The sequence below is a fragment of the Cynocephalus volans genome, chromosome 15, assembly GCF_027409185.1.
Source record: "Cynocephalus volans isolate mCynVol1 chromosome 15, mCynVol1.pri, whole genome shotgun sequence".
NCBI classification, from domain to species: Eukaryota; Metazoa; Chordata; class Mammalia; order Dermoptera; family Cynocephalidae; genus Cynocephalus; species Cynocephalus volans.
In genome coordinates, this window is record NC_084474.1 from 42,265,080 (window position 1) to 42,286,930 (window position 21,851).

At 33.7% G+C, this 21,851-nt stretch overlaps 1 protein-coding gene and 1 pseudogene across 3 annotated transcripts in view; one reads left to right on the plus strand and one right to left on the minus strand.

The window, feature by feature from the left end:
- Positions 1 to 2,260: 2,260 nt before the first annotated feature.
- Positions 2,261 to 21,851, minus strand: part of RMDN1 (regulator of microtubule dynamics 1) — a 33,650-nt gene continuing 14,059 nt past the window's right edge. For 2 of the 3 annotated variants that reach the window (XM_063079726.1, XM_063079729.1), the window contains exons 4-10: positions 21,264 to 21,423; positions 11,103 to 11,192; positions 8,311 to 8,366; positions 6,905 to 6,992; positions 5,602 to 5,632; positions 3,028 to 3,161; positions 2,261 to 2,391 (exon numbers count right to left, since the gene is read on the minus strand). In XM_063079726.1, coding sequence (XP_062935796.1) covers positions 2,341 to 2,391; positions 3,028 to 3,161; positions 5,602 to 5,632; positions 6,905 to 6,992; positions 8,311 to 8,366; positions 11,103 to 11,192; positions 21,264 to 21,423 — 610 coding nt within the window. In that variant the 3' untranslated portion in view covers positions 2,261 to 2,340. The remainder of the gene's footprint in view (positions 2,392 to 3,027; positions 3,162 to 5,601; positions 5,633 to 6,904; positions 6,993 to 8,310; positions 8,367 to 11,102; positions 11,193 to 21,263; positions 21,424 to 21,851) is intronic. The other variant, XM_063079728.1, reaches the window with a different exon arrangement.
- Positions 16,279 to 17,093, plus strand: LOC134364131 (mitochondrial fission factor-like; annotated as a pseudogene).

Consider the following 21,851-nt stretch of genomic DNA (forward strand, 5'->3'; position numbering starts at 1 on the left):
GAATAATATAGAGAACAGATTAGTGGTTGCTAGAGTTAGGGAGAGTGGGGAGAAAGGTGGTGGTTGAGTATAACTATAGGGAGAGCACTGAGGATCTTTGTGATGATGGAACAGGTCTGTATATTGATTGTGGTGGCGATTATAAAAATCTATACATGATAAAGTTGCATAGACCTATACGCAAGTGGGAGCATATTTTAAAAGTCAAATCTGAGTAAGGTCTGTGGACTGTAATGATGTCACTTTTCCTGGTTTGATACTGTACTATAGTTACATAGTTACCACTGGGGTAAACTGGGAGAAGGGCACACAGGACTTCTTTACTATTTTTTGCAACTCATTGTGAACCTAGAATTATTGCAAAGTAAAAATCTTTTTAAAAAGTCCTATATGGTATCCGATGACAGACTCTCCCCTCCATAAAGGCATTATGACTGAACAATACCTCATTTCACAAAATCAACTTAGCAGAGGGTATTCCTGAACTAACCTAAACCCCTCACCTCCTCCCATTTGATTACCTGGTATTGCTGGGAACTCAACACAAAAAAATTACACCCGTGGGGGGAAAAAAAGACTTAAAGTTACTCTAAAGGGAAAATTGAAAATGAGAAAAAAAAAACCCATAAAATTCTTTAACACAATATGCTAATATGAATTAAATAAGTAAGTACAGATATGGAAAAAACCTAAAGTAGAAATTCAAAAACTCAGACTTGGACAAACAACAATGAAGATGTGAAATGGCAGACTAAAATCATGAAAAAAAAATTGAAGAAAAAGATAAAAATATCTCAGAAATAAAAATAATTATAAAGTGTCTAAGGAAGAATACATATAACCAAAAGTAAATAAAGGACATGGAAGATTGAAATGTAAAGAATCAAGAAAATAAAAGGTTAAAAATCAGAGAGAAAGTGATAAATATAAAAGGTAAAGAAGATTGGATCTAATATACATATAATTACTTGATGTCCCTGAAAATAAAATAAGATGGAACAGTGGTTCTCAAAGTGTGGTCAACTAGGTCAGTCAGGAATGAAGGACAGTCTATAAGACAACTCAACTGACTGACCTCTTCAAGAAGGCAACGTTGTGAGGAGAAAAAGACAGGGAACTGTTCTAAATTGAAAGAAACTAAGCAGCAAATCAAATGCAATGGTTCCTTGGCTTTAAAAAGTATAAGACATTTTGGGGCACTGGAGGAAATTTGAATATGGCTGGATATTAGATGATGTTAGAGAATTAACTTCCCAGTTGTGATAATGGAAAGTTAAGGGATGCATGCTGAAATATTTAGGGGTGAGATATTATGATGTCTGCAGTTAATCTCAAAGGTTTAGAAATACACATATATGAATAGATATACATATATAAATAAAATATAGCAAAAGATTAATAATTGTTGAATCTGAGAGATGGGTATACACAGTTCACTACTTTCAATTTCCCTTTTTGTTTGGAGATTTCCATGATAAAACAAACAGCATATGCCCATACAGTTCACTCCACAATTCCCAAGTCCTTTGGAAAAAATCCACTTACACATAGTCTCAGATTTATCTCAGTGGCATTTAAGATAGTCCTTCTTACAAAATCTTAGTGCTGGCATTCCAGCCTCAGGTATGAAGTACTGTTCTCCCTATTTAAGACACCTTAATTTCCATTTCACTCTTAAATTGTGAGAATACACCACATTTAAAAAAGGAAACCACTCCATTTTCAGCCCTCTCCTGACTTGAGTTCTTTCCTTATGCAGGTTGTCTCTAAGATACATTATTTAACTATTTTATACCAAGAACCCTCAACATACTGACCACCTAACTTTCACTGCACCTTCTCTGCAGGATCTTAACTTTGAATCAATCCAACTTGAAAATCCACTTCTCCATATTCCCTCACTTCCATAAAGCTTTCTTTTCTTGATCTCCCATACTGATGTGATCAGTCCTTAGAAATCTCATACCATTTTGTATTGCTGGTGTCCCAGATGCAAAATAATCTCTCCACCTGAGTCATGGAGATTTATCTCTACCACTCTTGTGGCAATAAGCCAATTATTTCTTTTTTTTTTTTTGCGGTTGGCTGATACAGGGACTGAACCCTTGACCTTGGTGTTTTCAACATTACGCACTATCAACTGAACTATGGCAGTTATTTCTTTTACCTTGTTATTTGTGAAGAAACCTAAAATTTTATATACTTACTCTGTTAAATGGTCACAACATCAAAAAGAACTGAAGAAACAGCCATAAAACAGTTATGATTAATGTATTATCTTTATAATTCAATGAAAACAATGTTTATTAGATATTTCATGTATTCTTCTCTGAAAAGTCCTTAATTCTTGTCACTGAAACCTGTAAGCAACTGAGCAGCTTCTGTCTGTATCTAAAATGTAAAAAAACATGTTATAAATAAACATTACAGCTTAGAGATTAACTTGTGAAATTTAAGTTTATAAAGTGGACTGTGGTTTCTAAGAGTTGCCAAAAATCAGGATAGACATTGTAAGAATGAAATGTCTTAACCAGATGAGACTCTTGTAGAACTCTTCCACTTTAGTACATATCCCTTGACTTCTATGTTTTAGAAATCTTATTTGATCTGCTATCTATGTCACACAGGAATAACTCTGTATTGCAGCAAGCAATTCATAACATCTATTTGGTGAAAGTAACAAAACATTTCCTATACAGAAATTAATGTAAATGTCAATGAATTTACATTTGAAATAGATACTACTGTTTTCAGCAATAAGCATTTAGACAATAACCCTTCTAAAGAAACTCTTGATTCACATTTATTTAACAGTGCCTCAATGAAATTCTGTCTGCCTTACTTTATTTATTTATTTATTTATTTTTGTCTTTTTCATGACTGGCACTCAGCCAGTGAGTGCACTGGCCATTCCTATATAGGATCCGAACCCACGGCGGGAGCGTCGCCGTGCTCCCAGCTCGGCACTCTCCCGAGTGCGCCATGGGCTCGGCCCTGTCTGCCTTACTTTATTGGAGATGTTTTTACCTGTTTATCTTCCTCTGTGTGTGCTGGATAGTCCTTGGCTCTCATTAGCCAGAAAGCTGCAAGCTTTTTGTTGTGTAGTTTTAAGTATGTCTTTCCTAAAAGAAGCAAGTTTTTGCTGTAGAAGTTTGGATCCACTGTACGTAAGAAAGAAAAACAAATTTATCTCAGATGAAACAGTGGTACTTTTATTTTTACAGGTTTAATTTTTTGGTCGAAATTCCAATAATAAATTTGTGTGATCAATAAGTGATTAAGCTATATGAAATTCTTTTGTCCAACTGTTCATATCTTAAACAATTACCAATTATTGAATAGCTACTATGTGCTAGGCCCTATATTAACAAACATTTTTATAACAATTTTATAAAGTAGGTATCTCCATTTTATAGATGAGAAGCTGAGGCTCCTGATGCAATGTAAGCTATAAGGACAGTGATTTTCTTTTTAATCTCTTTTCTTCCATACTGTACTCCAAGTGCCCAGAACAGTGTCTGGAACATAACACACTCAAAATACATTTGCTGAATGAGTGAATGAAATCATGATGATATATACTATACATTTGGTCAACATTTACTGTATGTCAGCTATACTTAAGCATCAAGAGAGGATGAAACAAAGTCTCTGTTCTTTTGGAATTTATAATGAAAAGAGAAACATGAACCCAACTAAATGTAATATAAGAATGAAAGGAATGCTTTACCAGATGTACAAACTTTAAAGTTCTATGAGAAAGCAAAGAAAGAAGCAACTACCTCTGAGATTACACTTGGACTGACTTGGAGGATGAATAAAATTTTAACAGAAAAAGTTGAGAACATTCCTGACTAAGGGAAAAGCATGAATAAAAAACGTATGAATGAAAGCCTGGAACTATCTCACTAACTTCATTAATTCTTGACACAGTTTCCTCCTAACAATCTAGGATCCTCTATATTCAAAGAATACTTTTTCCTATGTAAAATTTAAGATTAACTCCATTTTCTCCTAACCCCAAATTGTTTTACTTCTTTTATTTGAACATATTTATGTGATGCCATGTTGATATAGTTAGGTTTCTTGGGGTTAAGTATATTGATTTATTCATTCATTCACTCATCCATTCATCTGTTTACTCATTCAGCAAATATGCCAAGTGTTGTGCTAGGCAATGAGGATGCAATTATGAGCCAGAAAGACAAAGTCCCCATCTTCCTGAATTTACAGTTTTAGACACATAAACAAATATTCATAGTATGAAGTGATAAGGGCTATTATGGGAGAAATAAAACATACTAAGAGTATAGGATGAGCTTCTGAACCAGATTTGGGCATGAGGAAAGGAAGCCTATGTAGTGACCTCTAAAGTAAAACCTGGAGGACGACTGGAGTTATTTTTTGTTTGTTTGTTTTTGTCTTTTTCGTGACTGGCACTCAGCCAGTGAGTGCACCGGCCATTCCTATATAGGATCCGAACCCGCGGCTGGAGCGTCGCTGCGCTCCCAGAGCCGCACCCTCCCGAGTGCGCCACGGGCTCAGCCCCGACTGGAGTTATTTACCAAGGATCAACTTAGCTCTGTGAGGGCTGAACCATGTTTTACTCAACATCCCCAACTCTTAAGGCTCTAAGGTCTGATTTTTACTTTTTAATTACACTTTTAAATCTCTTCGAGAAAATTTCATTCCTAGATTCATATTTATGATATGTAAAATAGTATGATCATGAGAGGATAATGAGTAATAATAAAGTAGAATTTATGAATTACAGAGATATTCAACATTCAGACACAACTCTTTAGAAAATATGTTTTTTAAAAAAATTAAGTTTGCTGGGCTGGCCAGTTAACTAACTTGCTTAGAGTTGAAGGGTTTGGATCCCTGTACCAGCCAGCCACCAAAAAGACAAAAATTGCTTTGCCATCATGTTAGTATTTCAATAAGTCTATATGTGTAGGATCTCAAATTTAACAAACACTATGTCTTTTAAATTTTCTTCTGATTAAATTTTATAAAAATATATTTGTAGTGGCTTTTATGGTGTATTTGATAACATACGCTATGTCCCTTCCCTCAGTGTTATTAGTGTTAAAAAGGGTAAATTTAGGATGGACTGGTGACAGTTTTGTAGGGCTAGTCATTTTTTCAAAACAAGAACAACAAGAAACTCTTCTTCACAAAAGACAATGCCTGCAACAGAACAAAAATTAGCCTGGTTTAAAACCAGAGCTCCCATTTAAATACCTCTAATTAACTGTGTGATCTTGAAACCCACAGTAAACCTGTCAGAGCCTCCTCTAAAAAGGGAAAGTTGAACTACATCAAATGAAGGACCATTACAGAATTGCAGCTCTAAATTCAGTAGTGGCCTGTTTCTTATTCAGGTGATCTTTACTGAATAAAGACTTTTAAAATTATTTTACAATATCTGGTCCAAAAAGAAGTATAACAGAATAGCTTACTGTAAAAACTACTTTATAATATCTAGTGCCAAAAGAAGTATAACAGAATAAACATCTTTGTTTTTTAAATTTCTATTATATATTCAGCTTTATACAATTGTAACTATATTAATATGTAAAATCAAAAATATGTTACCTTGTTCTGCCCTGTGAAAGTAGCCTAAGGCCTGTTAAAAACAGAAAGAGCCCAAACAATGAAAAAGATTAAAACAAATTCAATATAAAAAGCATTTTCTCCAAAGTCTATTCCTATAGTAAATATAAGTAATTCATCTTAAAATAATGGTCAATTCTTCAACAATGAGAGTTAACATAGCCAAACTGAACGTAACACTTTTACATCATCAGAGGTTGGGATTACAATATATGGATCACTTCTGGTAATAACTTGGTTGCTCTTTAGAACTTGTACCAAACAAGCATCATGTGCAGAAAGGAAAGAATATTATCATGTGTAACTCAGTTATTTTGACCTTTTTCGTAAATCATAATAGCAGATACTAGTAAAAACTAGATAGAATCAAAAGCTTAATTTACTCAGTGATACAGAGGTTGTACCAGTTAATCTTGAAGTCTATTATTACTGAAATTTCTACATACAATGTTATGAATCTGAAATTTTCTAATTCTTTTCGTCCCACTTAAAACTACTGTTTTTACAACGCATTATCTACTGATATTTGATTTCTGAAAAACATAACCGATTTGTTATAGTAGATATCTCCTTAGCATGCTTTCTAATAGTAAGTAGTTCCCAATTGTGTTTTAATTATAAAACTAAATATTCTTTACATCAAATTCTACACTATAGCCTCCCCCCACCACAAAAAAAAACCAAAATAGCTCCTTGGTATGATGCAAGTATTGGGAGAGCTTTTTCAACTGCCCATTTCCTTACTATAAAATTTTTGTGATGAGTGAGTCTAAAATGTTTACCCAGAAATTCCTTTCCAATTTTATTTTTAACAGGAAAAGCAAAAGGCCTTGAACATATGAGAGAATATGAGCCTTTTATACCCCTTTTTTATAAAAAGTTATAATTACTGTTCTTTTATCAATTCATACATGTGCTTTATTTTCCTAAATGACTGTGCTACCGTGTAGAATGTACCTAAAAACATGCTGGGTAACAGCTGCTGTATTTCTTATTCTACTTTACAACTTGTAAAGATTTCACATAGAAAATGTAGGTAGATTTTAGCCAGGAGCTGTTGTAGCTAACAATATACCAGAATTATCAGCCACTCACCTAAAAGAAAAAAAAAAAACACCCACCAGTCATGGAAAATAAGTATTAAGCCTTTGTGATAAAATAGTTGAATTAGATCATTAGAAACTTGCTCAAATCCCTCACTGAATTAGCTCCATATGTGTGGAACCAGTAGAATGGTGCTGTAGTTAAGAGATTGGTACTAACTGAACAAAGGACATCATACTACCTCCTCATAGGTGGAACTAGGAGGAGTTGCAAACAGCATTTTAGCAATTCTTCTTTGATACCAAGGCATTTCAGCAAATGTATAGCACCTACAGAGAAATAAAATAACATTATACATTCAAATTTGTACCTTTTTTTTCCTCTTAAAGAGTGCTAAGCAGCTAAATAGATATTACAAAAGGAATCTCTACTGTACGTTTAAACAATTTGTACTTTATATGATACCCAGTAGGTTAATATTCATACTGAATTATCTAGAGACTAATTTATATTGATCCATTAGTTGGGGTGTATTTTGTGATAAAATATAAATAGTAAGTAATAGTACTAGTAATGATAATACAATATATCATTTACCACTGAGTGCTCACTTTGTACCAGGTGCTGGGCTAAATAATTATCCCTCTCATCTGCTCCTTACAACAAGTAAATGAGATAGGATCATTAACACTATTTTTTACATAAGAAAAACTAAGTTAAAAAACTTATCCAAGAAAAATGATAAAACTAAACCTCATATGCATAAATAACAGCAACCAACAATTTAAGGGGTGATGCAAATGATTACCATCTAAAGATCTTTACATTCTGAAATAGGTAGGAAAAAAAGTGTTGGATCTTTGACTATGGTCTGAACTCCTTGAGGCACAGACTGTATCTCATTCATGTTCACTTACTATCATCTGACTTACTATCCCTCAATTATCATTAATCCTTGGTAAGTGTTTAATATGTCCTTTATCCTCAAGGATATTTACTTCTCATTTAAAATAATTTGATACAGGACTGTTTATAGTTACCTCTCTTAGATGACAGTAAATATTTAACTCTTCAGACTATACCCAAGAAAGCATGGTCCAACCTGTCTCAGAAAAGATTCTTAAACCAGCAAGTATTTAACACATTGGTGTACCCTCATACCAGCAAAATAACAATCTACAATGGATGTAATATCACATAAAAATAGAAAGATACTGAAAGTCACATTAGATTGTTCCTCAGATAAATCAAGACTGTATTTGACACACTTTGATGAAACAAAGGCCCTCTTGGGGCATCCTACTATGTTACTGTGGTTAGATTAATCCTTAGCATGGTAAATAAGAATAGTCTTTCCCAACAGAGGGAATTTCAAGGTCTAACAAAAAGTTTTAAGACCTTTTAAGTACATGTTTCTTAATGCCCTGATTAGCAGTGTTTAACAAGATCACAATCAAATTTAGTTTGTTATAACAATACTTGTATAAGTGCTAGTTAATGGATTTAACACTCTAAACTCTGCCAAATATTTTAAAATATTTTATATCTTTGCACTTTTTTATACAACAAAATGAGATATTTATACATAGTACAAAATAAGAACACACTAAATACCACTGATATATTTATGTAAAGAAATTTTCTTACCAAATACCCATAAGGTGAATTGAAGTAGCATCTTTAGGGTTTAGTTCAATTGCTTTCTAACAAGAAATAAGAAAAAACAATCATATTTGTTTTCTAAACACCAATAAGTTCTTTATTTTGTTTGCTGAAGAAGCCATATTAAAAAAAAAAAAAAAAAAAAAACCTGCAACCCCATGTTTTAGTTCTTCTACAGTAATCAACACCAACTTTCTTCCTCCTGATTCTGATTAAATTTGTTTCAACACACTATTAACGACTTGTACTAAGGTTACTATTTTATAAAGTTCAGAAACTGATAACAGGATCTATCGAGATGAGAAAATACATGAAATATATAAATGAATCTAACTTTGAAAACAGTAATCTGTACCTCTCAATGTTTCTTCTAGATTAAAGAAAAAATAAAGAAGTCCTTTTTTGGCAAAACATAGATGAATACTGAATAAAATGCATTCTTTCCTAAAAGAACTATAAGTCCACGATATTAGAAAGTCCATTCCTGTATGCAGATTTTCAACTTTCTCATCTGTACTTACCAAAGGAAAAACCACTAAGGAAATCTTACAGATTAATGTTGATTAATGTTGATCCTATTAAAAATAAAAAACTCTTTCTGAAAAAATTAAGACTTCATAGTCTTAACATTCACTATTCACATTTTCACTTTCAGTTTGGTGAGATACATATATTCAAATATTGATAACAGTTAAGAGCATAGGCTCTGAAGCCAGACTGCCAGGGTTCAAATTGCAGCTCAGTAACCTCTAACTTGACCTTGGCAAGTTCTATATTCTTGCTGTGGCTGAGTTTTCTCTTTTATAGAAAATGACGCACCTACCTCATAGGGTTGTTGTAAAAATTAAATGAACAAGTAACAGCAAACGCTTACTTACAATGATATTTACTATCACCACCATCGTTATTTTCACTTTTCATGAAATAATACCAGGCACTTAATTTATTACTAACACTGATTAATGTTAGTAGTAGTAATAGTAGAGACAATGGAATAAGGCTAACAAAGTATGGTTTGGCAGAAATCTTGCTTTAAACCGGACCCCCCCCCCGTGGCTCACTAGGGAGAGTGCGGCGCTGGGAGTGCAGCAGCACTCCCGCCGCGGGTTCGGATCCTATATAGGGATGGCCGGTTCGCTCACTGAACCGGTTCGCACAGTCACAAAAAAAAAAAAAGAAATCTTGCTTTAATAATATGAGGAAGAATCAGCACTTACCTAATTTTTCTTCTCCTTCAATATAGTGATGTGAATAGCAAAATATATTTTAAAGTATTTAAAAACAACTTATATTCTTTTTTTTTTTTTTTTTTTTTTTAGAAGATGACTGGTAAGGGGATCTTAACCCTTGACTTTGTGTTGTCAGCATCACGCTCACCCAGTGAGCTAACCAGCCATCCCTATATGGGATCCGAACCCGGGGCCTTGGTGTTATCAGCACCGCACTCTCCCGAGTGAGCCACGGGCCGGCCCCAAACAGCTTATATTCTAAGCAACCTTTCCCACTTGGAGTTCCTCTTGAAAATTAAGCCCTACAAAAATTTTATGAGTAGCTATTTTCTCCATTCTCCTACAAATGACACAGAGCTAGCACCATTCTAGATGCATGGATAGGACAGAAGTTAATTCATCAAACATAATGAATGCCACGGGGCATTAGGGTTTAATTTTCTTAGGAGAGGTTGAGAAGTGCTACTTTCAAGCAAACCCTTTCTTTTAAAATCCTCCCTGCCATTAGTTTGTCTTTCAATAACAATCCAAAGATAATTCCTTACAACTTTAGATGTAATAATGGAATTCAAACTAGTAGTAGTACAAATGATCTTTTTTTTTTTTTTTTAAAGATGACTGGTATGGAGATCTTAACTCTTGACTTGGTGTTGTCAGCACCACACTCTCCAAGGTGAGCTAACCGGCCATCCCTAATAGGGATCCAAACCCATGGCCTTGGTGTTATCAGCACCACACTCTCCCAAGTGAGCCACGGCCGGCCCAACAAATGATCTTTTTAATGTAAACACTAAATATTGTTATTTTAATATATTTACAAATGTACATTTGAAAGCTTATACAAAAATTCCTGTAGAATTTTTAGCACCAAAAGACAAGCTTACTATAAATAAGTAAATTAACTTTAGGGGGAGATATTAAAACACACATGCACTACACACACAGACAATATAATTTTAAACAGCATTAATTATTACTGCTGGGAGTGGGATGTCAATTGTATTGCTGTTACATTGGACCATGCTTTCTGGTACTCAAGAGTTTGTGTGACTAGCCCCTGCCCACAGAAACTAGGCTTGGCCACATGACTTATTTAGGTTGACAGGATATTACCAAGTATGATGCAAGCAAAAGGTTGATAAATGTTTACACAATGGAACTTTTCTCTTGGAACGTTCATTCTTGGAAGCCAACTACCATGCTTTAAAGAAGCTTGGGCTACAACACTAAGTGATAAAAAGACAAGTGGAGAGAAGCTTTCATGAGGGACCATCTTGGACATTCCAGTCCCAGCTGAGGGCCCAGGTGAATGAAGCTGTTGAAATGACCTCAGCTATACCAGGCAAAGCAGAAGAACCACTATGCTCAGTTAACCCACCACGGTGCTCAGTTAACCCACTTTTTTTTTGTAAGAAATAACAAATTGTCATTGTTTTAAGCCACTCAGTCTTAGGTTGTTTGATATATAGCAATAGATGAATGAAATACAAATATTTTCAGAAAAATATTGACTTTCAAAATTCATGAACTTTAATAATTTATCAATACCTCAAAATGTTCCTTGATAATGTAGGCATTTGCAATTTTAACCTTGATGCCTTCATAATCTCCAACATCACTAAGGCAGATTGCATACCACTAAAACAGGAAAAAAAGTTGTAAGAATACTCCTCTTAATATTCCATTCAATACAAGGTAAAACTGTACAATTATTCTTCAATAGTCATTCTCATTCAACAAAATATTATTGAGCATAAAAACTTTATTAAATGTAGTAGAATATACAAAGAATAGTGAACATGGCCCTCTAGGAATTCATGGATCAGATGTGTTTTTAGAGGACTATAATACAAGGTATAAAGCTGTAAATTATTTAAGTAAGTAGCCAAAGCAGTGAGAAAAAATGGATCGTTTATGGTCTGAGTATAATTCAGAAAAATTTGTAATTGAATGACTTTCATTTTATCTTCTTATCCTCTTTTCTGAGAGCTGCCTCTCTGCCCACATCTGCATTCTTATAATAGGAACAGCCACATTTGTTAATTGTGACCTTGTCCCCATAGCCATTGTTGGACAACACACCCTAACTAAGTTTCTTCTGCAGTAACTGAATCTAAAATATGCGTGCTTTATAAACCCAAGTGCCGTGGAAAGTCACAAGACTTTTTTAGGATAAGGAGAAAAAAAGTCTGTAGCGAAAAAGAATTTCAGAAAACAGCAGAAAGGAGAGAGAATTAATGAAGCTTCAGAGCAATCAAGCCAGTTTTATTCTGAGGCCCAAATGCACCCTGCCTTTGGGTTCTATGAAATACAACAATTTCTTATAATAAATGCCCTCCATTTTTTTAATTTGAGCTAATTTCTGTAGGATTCTAATAATTATAACCAAAAAGATTTTAACTAACACAACTTCTATTAAAATCTCTTCTCCACTGAAATATAATTTAAAACACACACACACATACACATACCTATATAGACTGTTCATTTAACCTCCATTGACACAGTTGCCCAAATCCAGTTGACTAGAGGGGTTACATAGGGTTTCAAACTAAGTGCTCTAATCTCCCACGTATCAGGGCTCTGGATAAAATAAGCTCTTATGCATTTAACTATCATTTATATGCAAAGCAAATGCAAGCTTATGGATGACTCCTACACATTTTGCTCTTGATTAGCTTGCTATTTACTTTGTAAGATTGTTCACTAATGATCATACTAGCAAGTGTTAATGATAGGAGATGTGACTATGGGTGATTTTTATTTCCATATTTGTATTTTTTTTCAGTTTCCAAAATGTCTATTGTCTGTAATGAATTTGGATTCTTTTAAGAAAAATTTCATTTTAAATAAATATTCTAGCCAAGAAGGGGCAATAGATACCAGACTTACCTTCCTGCCTGAAACACTAAAAAACATTAAAAATGTTAAGATATGAAGAGTTTCAAGATATTAGATATCAGGTAACAGAAACACTTGAAGTGAAGAAACAAATGAGGTGAGCCCTATGAAGATTGGGCTCACCAGCTTGCTGCCTGGAGAAGATTTCCAGTCTGCAGCCCAGGGAGGGCCTGGAAGTCTCCCTACTTGTTGGAGAGAAGACTGGGAATCTGAGGAAGCCCAGATCCCAGGGTAGAGTACTGTAGAAGAGAAAGCCACCCAGAGCTAGAACTACAGAAAACTGCAGAGGGCACCCTTGAGTATTCAGCTAAGAAAAATCACTTGCGTGTGAAGAAACCACCCAAGGTTGGGAGAAGAAACCACCCAAGGTTGGGAGAAGAAACCACCCAAGGTTGGGAAAAGAAACCACCCAGAATTAGAATGCCAGAGCTCACAAAGGGGTGAGAATATCAGTTTTGAGAAAAATTAATCCTAGAATAAATGCTACTATAGTCCTGCCTAACAAACTTTAAAGCACAAACCAAAAGGATTAAATTATTTCTGAATAACTCAACCATGTTCTAGAACACAGCTCAAGAAAATTTTTAGTAATACAAAAATATCCAGCATCCAACGAAGTAAAATCCATAATGTCTGTCATCAATCAAAAATTACCAGTCACAAAAAAGAAGCAGGAAAATAAGACTCATAATGAGAAAAAAAATCAATGGAAAATGATCCATAAATGACAGAAATGATAGAATTAATACACAAAGACATTAAACTAGTTATTATAACTGTATTTCATATATTCAAGAAGCTAGAGGAAAGGCAAATATCTTAAGATATTAGAGAAATGCAAGATATTAAAGGAAGATAAACTATTGTGGAAAAAAAGATTACTGAACTCAAAGGCACAGGAATGAAACTAAAATGGAACACTAAGAAGCAAAAGGGTTAAAAAAATAAAGAACAGATCATCAGTGAACTTTTGGACAATTTTAAGTGGGAAATACAAGTAAAACTGGAGTTCCAGAAAAAAAGGATGAACAGAACAAAGAATCAAAAAACTGCTTATAGGAAGAATGGCTGAATATTTTCCAAATTTGATACAAACTATAAGCACACAAATCCAAGAAGTGCTATGAAACACAAGGCCAAGAAACATGAAGAAAACTAAACCAAGAAACATCATAATCAAATAGTTTATAACCAATAAGAAGGAAAAAAACAGAGCAAAATAAGATGCATCACAAATAAGAATTACAGATTTCTTACAGGAAATAACAGAAGCTAGAAGACAGTAGAGTAACATTTTCAAAGTATTAAAAAGAAAAATAAGTCAACACAGAATTCTTTACCTAGGGAAAATATCAAAAACAAATGTAAGGAGCTGGCCAGTTAGCTCAGTTGTTAAGAGTGTGGTGGTGTTAACACCAAGGTCAAGGGTTTGGATCCCCATAGTGGCCAACTCCAAAAAAAAAAAATTTTTTTTCAATGTTTGCAAAAAAAATAAGAAAGGGTAACATACTCTGTCATGAGAGCCACAGGAAACTAAATCACGGCTTTACAAATGTATTTGACTCCATGTTAATAAACTTGAGTTAAACAGGAAAAAAAGGAAGAAGGAAAGAAACAAAGAATGGCCCAAATACAGGGTAAAAAAAAAAAAAAAATTCAATAGAAACTAAGACTAAAGAAGCCCAGACATTAGGCTTCATAGAAATGTTTTTTATATGTTCAACAAGGAAATTATGTCTAAAGAGCTAAAGTATGAGAAACAATGTCTCACCAAATAAAGAATATCAATAAAGAGAAAGAAATTATAAAAAGGGACCAAATAGAAACTTTGAAGTTGATAAGTACAATAACTGAAATAAAAATTCATTAGAGGGCTTCACAGCAGATTTGAGCAAGCAGGAAAAAAGATCAGTGAATGTGAAGATATTCAATTGATATTATAAAGTCTGAGGAACAGAAAGAAAAAAGAATGAAGAGAAATGAACACAGACTCAGAGAACTGTGGCTCAGCATTAAACATATCTAAATACACATAAAAAGAGTAGAGGAGAGGAAAAAAAGGGACAGAAACAATATTTGAAAACACAATGGCTGAAAGCTTCCCTACCTTGATGAAAAACAAATGAACCTCAAGTAAGGTAAATTCAAAGAGTTCTACAACTAGACATATACTCAAACTGTCAAAGATAAAAGAGAATCTTGAACACAGCAAGAGAAAAGCAAAGGATCACATACAAAGGATCCTCCGTAAGATTAACAGTGAATTTCTTATCAGAAACCATAGATGCTTGTCTTAAATCTGCTTGGGCTACTAAACCAGAATACCATAGACTGAATAGCTTAAACAACAGAAATTTGTTTCTCACAGTTCTGGAGGCTGGGTAGTCCAAGATCAAGGTGCCAGCCAATTCAGTTAGAACACGGGGAAAGAAGCAGAGATATAAGAGTAAAGTTTTGTATACTATTGGGAATTAAGTTCACATGTAATCCAAACTACATTGCTATAAATGTGATGTTAATGGTAATCTTCAGGGTAACCACTAAGAAAATAACTTGAAACATGCAGTACAAGAAACAAGGGAATTAAAATGGTACACCAAAAAAATATCTATTTAATACCAAAAAAAAAAGGGCACTAATAGAGGAACTGAGAAACAAAAAGACATGACAAATAGAAAACAAAAGCAAATGGCATCACCAATTACATTAAATGTAAGTGGGCTAAACTCTGATTAAAGGGCAGAGATTGGCAGAATGTATTAAAAACATGATTCAATATGCTTTATAAGACACTTTACATTCAAAGGTACATAGGTTGAAAGTAAAAGGATGCAGAGATATTTCATGCAAACAGTACTAAAAAAGAGCTGGAGTGTTCTCAAATCAATAACCTAACTTTAAAACCTTAAGAAACCAGAAAAAGAAAAGAAAGCTAAACCTAAAGCAAGCAGAAGTAAGGAAATAATAAAGGTAATAATGGAAATAAATAAAATAGAGAATAAAAAAATAAAGAAGAACAACAAAACCAAAGTTAGTTCTTTGAAAAGAACAACAAAATTCACAAACCTTTAGCTAGACACAAGAAAGAAAAGAGAGAACACCCAAATTACTAAAATCAGAAATGGAAGAGGGCATATATTACTACCCGCCTTTGTAATAAATACAAAACCAAAAAGTATTATAAGGGAATACTACGAATAACTGTATTCCAACAAATTAGATAACCTAGATAACATGAACAAATTCCTACCCAACTGATTTAAGAATAAATACAAAATTTGAATAGACTGATAACAAGTAAAAAAACACAACTAGTATTCATAAAACTTCTAAAAAAGAGAAGCCTAGGACCAAATGATGAATTCTGGCAAAAATCTAAAGAATAATTAATACCAATCCTTCTCAAACTCTTCCCAAAAATAGAAGAAAAGTGAAATCTACTAAATATTCTATGAAACCAGTATTAAGTTGATATCAAAGCTATCACAAGATATCGCAAGAAAAGAAAAATAAACACCAAAGTCCCTTACCAATACAGATGTAAAAATCCTTAATAAAATATTGGAAAACCATATCCAGCAGCATATAAAAAGTATTGAACACTATAACCAAGTGGAATTTATCCCAGGAATACAAGGTTGGCTCACCATTAAAAAATCCATTGTCATGGAAGGAGCCACCCCTGGCCATTCTTGCATCCTATTTTGCCCCGGAGCCTCAGTGTGCTCAGCCAATGGCCTCTAAGAAGACCCATCTGAGAGCCTGGGGAGCCAGCAGGTAGTAGCCCTCTCCAGGGACCCTTCAGTGAGCCCAAGGGGTGAGTGGGGCAGTACTTCCTTCTCCCACTGCTGTTGAGATGGCAGACATTAGTCAAATTCAGTATGAAATAAAATACACCAAAGGTTATTAGTCGACGAATGAGGATACTGGAAAAAGTAAAAGTCCCACCACCAAATGCTGACCTGGAACAAGAATTCCAAGGAGTTCCAAATGCTAGTGTGATAATGCAGGTTCCAGAGAGGACTGTTGTAGCAGACACTAATGAAGACATTCCATTTTCAAGACCAGCAGATCTTAACCTTATTCAGTCAGCTCCCATTTAAACTTCTGACACTAAAAACACCTCATGTACTTACCCTAAATGAAAGACAACTAGATTTCCTGGATTGAGAAAAACTTCCTCCAGCCCCTCAAAATGAAGAAATCCATGCAGTTGGCAGGCTAAAAAGCACATTCTATGAGTGAAAATGCTGTTCACCAAAACAGACAGCTGGTCAGAAATGATTACATGTACTACAGATCAGATTCTGCCCCAAGAAATAAAAATTTGAGGTTCCAGGCACCTATTTCTGCACCAGAGTACACACCTGTGTTGCATGGTGGTTCTGCTGCCACCACCTCTAATCCTATCATGACATCAGGTATGGCATTCCAAATACAGATACAACAACTGAAGGAACATAGATGACAATGACTGTTGTGGATGTAACTTCATTAAGACGACAGATAATCAAACTAAATAGATGTCTATAACTTCTAGAAGAGGAGAACAAAGAATGTGCTAAAAGAGAAATGGTCATGTATCTAACTACTGTAGCATTCTAGCTGCTTAATAGCTGGCTCTGGTTTCACAGCTAAAGATAACCTCAGCTCTCCAAAAATATTGTCTCAACAGCCAGAAATTTAAAGGATTTACAAACTTCTTTATGTCTGCACTGTATGTCACTTTATAGTCCATGCCCTGAAAATGTATTTCTTCTAGAAAGTAGTGCAAAGGACTTACATTTGTAGAAATAAAAGTATATTCTGTCACTCAGCTGTAGTTACTTTTAATCAGTTCTGCAGTAACTCCTACATAAAATTCTCCCTTTGCATTCAATTCTCTGAATTGCATAGAGAGTACATAGAGAATGGATTTAGAAAAGTGAAAGAAAATATTTTGTCCTGTTTCTCAAACACTATTAAATAGTTTTGTTAACAGAAAAAAATCAATTGATGTAACACATCACATTAACAGAATGAAGGAGAGAAAAATCGACACGATCACTGTAAAAGACACAGATAAAATATTTGAAAAAAATCCAATACTCTGTCGTGATAGAAACACTCAACGAACTAGCAATAGAGGGAACATTACTTCTCAATCTAATAAAGAGTATCTATGGAAAACCCACAGTTAACATTATAATTAATGGTAAAAGACTAATAGCTTTCCCTCTACAATCAAGAGCAAGAAAAAGATATTCCCTCAAGCCACTTCTATTCAACACCGTAGTGAAGGTTCATGCCAGGAAAACTAGGCGAGGAAAAGAAATAAAATGCGTCCATACTGGAAAGGAAAAATAGAACTATCTCTATTTATAATGACATGTCTAACACAGAAAACCCTAAAGAATCTACAAAAATATAACTAGTGAAGTTAATAAATGAGTTAAACAAAGTTTCAGGATATAAAATTAATATAAAAAAATAAACTGCATTCCTATACTCTAGCAATGAATAATCTGAAAATGTAGTTAAGGAAACAATTCCATTTACAATAGCATCAAAAGGAATAAAATACTTAGAAATAAATTTAATCAAATAAGTCCAAGACTTGTATGCTGAAAACTACAAAACATTGTTGAAAGAAATCAAAGAAGATATGACTGACAACATGTGTTCATAGATTGGAACACTTAATATTGTTAAGATGGCAGTACTCCTCAAATTGATCTACAGATTCAATGAAATCCCTATCAAAATCCCAAATGACTTCTTTGCAGAAATTTACAAGCTGACCCTAAAATTCATATGAAAATCCAAGGGACCCAGAACAGTCAAAACAATCTTGAGACAGAAGATCAAAATTAGAGAACTCACACTTGTTTATTTCAGAACTGACTACAAAGCTACCAAGGCATTTTGGTACTGACATAAGGATACAATTAGATCAACAGAACAGAATCAAGAGTCCAGAAATAAACCCACACACACATGTTTAATTCATTTTTGTCAAGACTATCAAGACCATGCAGTGGAGAAAGAAGTCTTTTCACAGATGGTGCTAGGACAACTGGGCAGTTATATGCAAAACAATGAATCTGGGACTCCCACCTCACACCATGTATAAACATTAACTCCAAATGGATTAAAGACCTAACTGTAAGAGCTAAAAATATATAAAACTCTTAGAAGGAAAAAGGCAAAAATTTGCATAACCTTACATTAGGCAACAGGTTTTTTAGATATGATACTAAAGGCACAAACAATCAAAGAAAAAATAACTAGATTGGATTTCATCAAAATTAAGAACTTGTGCATCAAAGCACAATATCAAGAAGCTGAAAAGACAATACACACAATGGGAAAGAATATTTGCAAATCATACATCAAACAAGGGACTAGTACCCATAATATAAAAAGAACTCTTACAACTAAGCAATAAAAAGACAAACAATCCAATTTTAAAATGGGCAAAGAATCTGAATAGACATTTCTCCAAAGAAGATATGAAAATGCCCAATGCATTCATTGAAAGACCCTCAACACTGTTATGAAAATGCAAATCAAAACCACAATGACATACCATTTTACAACTACTAGGACAGCTATAATTTTAAAAATGCATAATAAAAAAATGTTGGAAATAATGTAGTGAAATTAGAATCCTCACACATTATTGGTGGCAATATGAAATGGTGCAAGGGCCGGCCTGTGGCTTACTTGGGAGAGTGTGGTGTTGATAACACCAAGGCCACAGGTTTGGATCCCTATATAGGCATGACCAGTTAGGTCACTTGGGAAAGCATGGTGCTGACAACAGCAAGTCAAGGGTTAAGATCCCCTTACCAGTCATCTTTTAAAAAATAAAAATAAATAAATAAAATAAAATGGTGCAGCTACTTTGGAAGACAGTTTCAGTTCCTCAAAAAGAATTACACAGAATTACCATATAAACCACCAATTCTACTCCTAGGCATATACTCAAAAGAATTGAAAATAGGATCCAGGGTTCAATCCCTGTACTAGCCAGGCACCAAAAAAAAAAAAAAAAAAAAAAAAAAAAGAACTGAAAATAGGTATTTAAACAAATACAAGTACATGAATGTTCACAGCTGCATTATTAATAATACCCAAAGGTGGAAATAAACCAAATGCTATCAACTAATGAATGGATAAACAAAATGTGGTATGTCCATACAATGAAATATTATTTGGCCATAAAAAAAAGAATGAAGCACTGTCACATACTCCAAATAGATGAAACTTGAAAATATTATGCTAGGTGAAAGAAGTCAGACACAAAAGGCCACATATTGTATGACTTTTCCAGTATAGACAAATTCATAGACACAGAAAGTAGATTAGTGTTTGTCAGGAAATGGGAGGAGGGGGTATTGGTACTAACTGGTAATAGATATGGAGTTCACTTTTGGGGGTAATGGAAGTGTTCTGAAATTAATTAATTGTGATGATTGTACAATATAGAGAACAAGCTAAAAGCCACTGAAACATACACTTTAAAATGGTGAATTTTATGTAATGTGAAGTATATCTTACTAAAAAATGCTACATGTGAAATAAATATGTGAAAATAAAAATAAAAGCAAGACCTATCAACTGCCTACAAGGAGTACATGTTAAACATAAAGACACAAATAAGTTAAAAATAAAAAGACAGTAAAGGATATACAGTGCCATGCTAACAATCAAAAGAAAGCAAAAGTGGCTACATAAATGTCAGGCAAAGAAGGTTGCAAAACCAATATTCTTTGTCTCAAGAATATTTCTAGAGACAAAGAGAATCATTTTACAATGATAAAGAGGTAATTCATCAAGAAAATATAACAAATCTAAATGTTTATATCCTAATAATAGCACTTTAAAATACATGTTGTAAAAACTAATAGAATTGCAAAGAGAAGTAGAAAAATCTACAACTATACTTGGAGATTTCAAAACCCCTCCCTCAATAATTTATAGAACAAATAGAAAATCGGTAAGGATTTAGAAGTCCTAAACAATACTATCAACCAACTTGATCTTAATGACATTTATAGGATATTTCTAACAATCAACAGCTGAATACACATTCTTTTCATGTGCACAAAGAACATTTACAAAGATGGACCATATTCTGGGCTATAAAACAAGTCTCAATAAATTTAAAAGAACTGATATCTCTTTTATCCTTTATATAAACCACAAGTAGTTCTACTGGGGTAGGGGTGGAGTTGGGGGGTACCAACCACTAAAGGAAGCATTTGGAAATATATGAGGATGAAATTTGGTTGTCACAATGACTTAGGGGCTGTACTGAGGACAGTCCAACATGATAAAGAAATGTCCTAATTCAAAATGTCAGTAACCCTCCCTAGTCTCCCCACATTGTCTACTGAAAAAGATTGTTCTAAACCAATTAGGAAATCCAGAAACTAGCTGAGTTACATGTGAAAAGTTATAATAGGTATCAGTTGTCCAGCTGCTATATTCCTATTTCCACATAAAACAAATATAATGTAAGGAAAATCTAAAAATATTTGTCATGTGCATATACTACTAGGAATAAAGATCTAGGTAATTTATAAAATTACTAACATTTTTTTAAAAAAATGATCATTCACAGAAGTAGTTTATGAAACATACTAATAAAATTAGACTAAATGTCCGAGAATGCAAGAAAAATTACAAAAAAGTTATAAAAATAAATCTCTTCCTTACTTTAAAATAGAGATTTTTTCCTATGTAAATTAGGGTTAATAGATAAGTATAGACCAATGTTTCTCTCAGTAAATGGTAAGAGCTTAGTTACATTAAGGAACTCACCTTATGAGCTGCAAAACTTGATTCATTTTTTTCTAGTGCTCTTTTTGCATACTCTAGGGCTTCATATACCAATAGTTTTTTCTCCTCTTCTGGGGTTCTGCTAAGCTGAGCTACATCACGCGATGCTCGTGCCAAACGCCAAAGTAACTCTGCATCTTCACTAATTTAAAGTAAAGCATAACCATTTTAGCTCACATTTAAAAATTGGCAAAGGTCACATTATTAATGAATACATTATGGCCTTTCAGCTTAGTTAGGATACAGCAAGCAACATGCTATCAAAAGCCATTATTAGTAGTACTAAATTTGTTATTTTTTCATATAAAACTTTATTTGCTAAAATTTCTCATAAAATATCTAATATTATTCATAAATATTAACTTACCTATTGTACCTAAAATAATGACTTCCTTAGAAAATATCTTTGCATTTGACTTATCTAAATACTTGCCCTATTAAACTCAACATATAACTTGAGGCTTGCTTGACTTCATTGGCACTGTGCTTCAGACAACTCACTAACTGGTAGAATAGTACCATAAAACTTTATAGACAGGGTCATGCTCTAAAAAAACAAAGCTGCTGAAT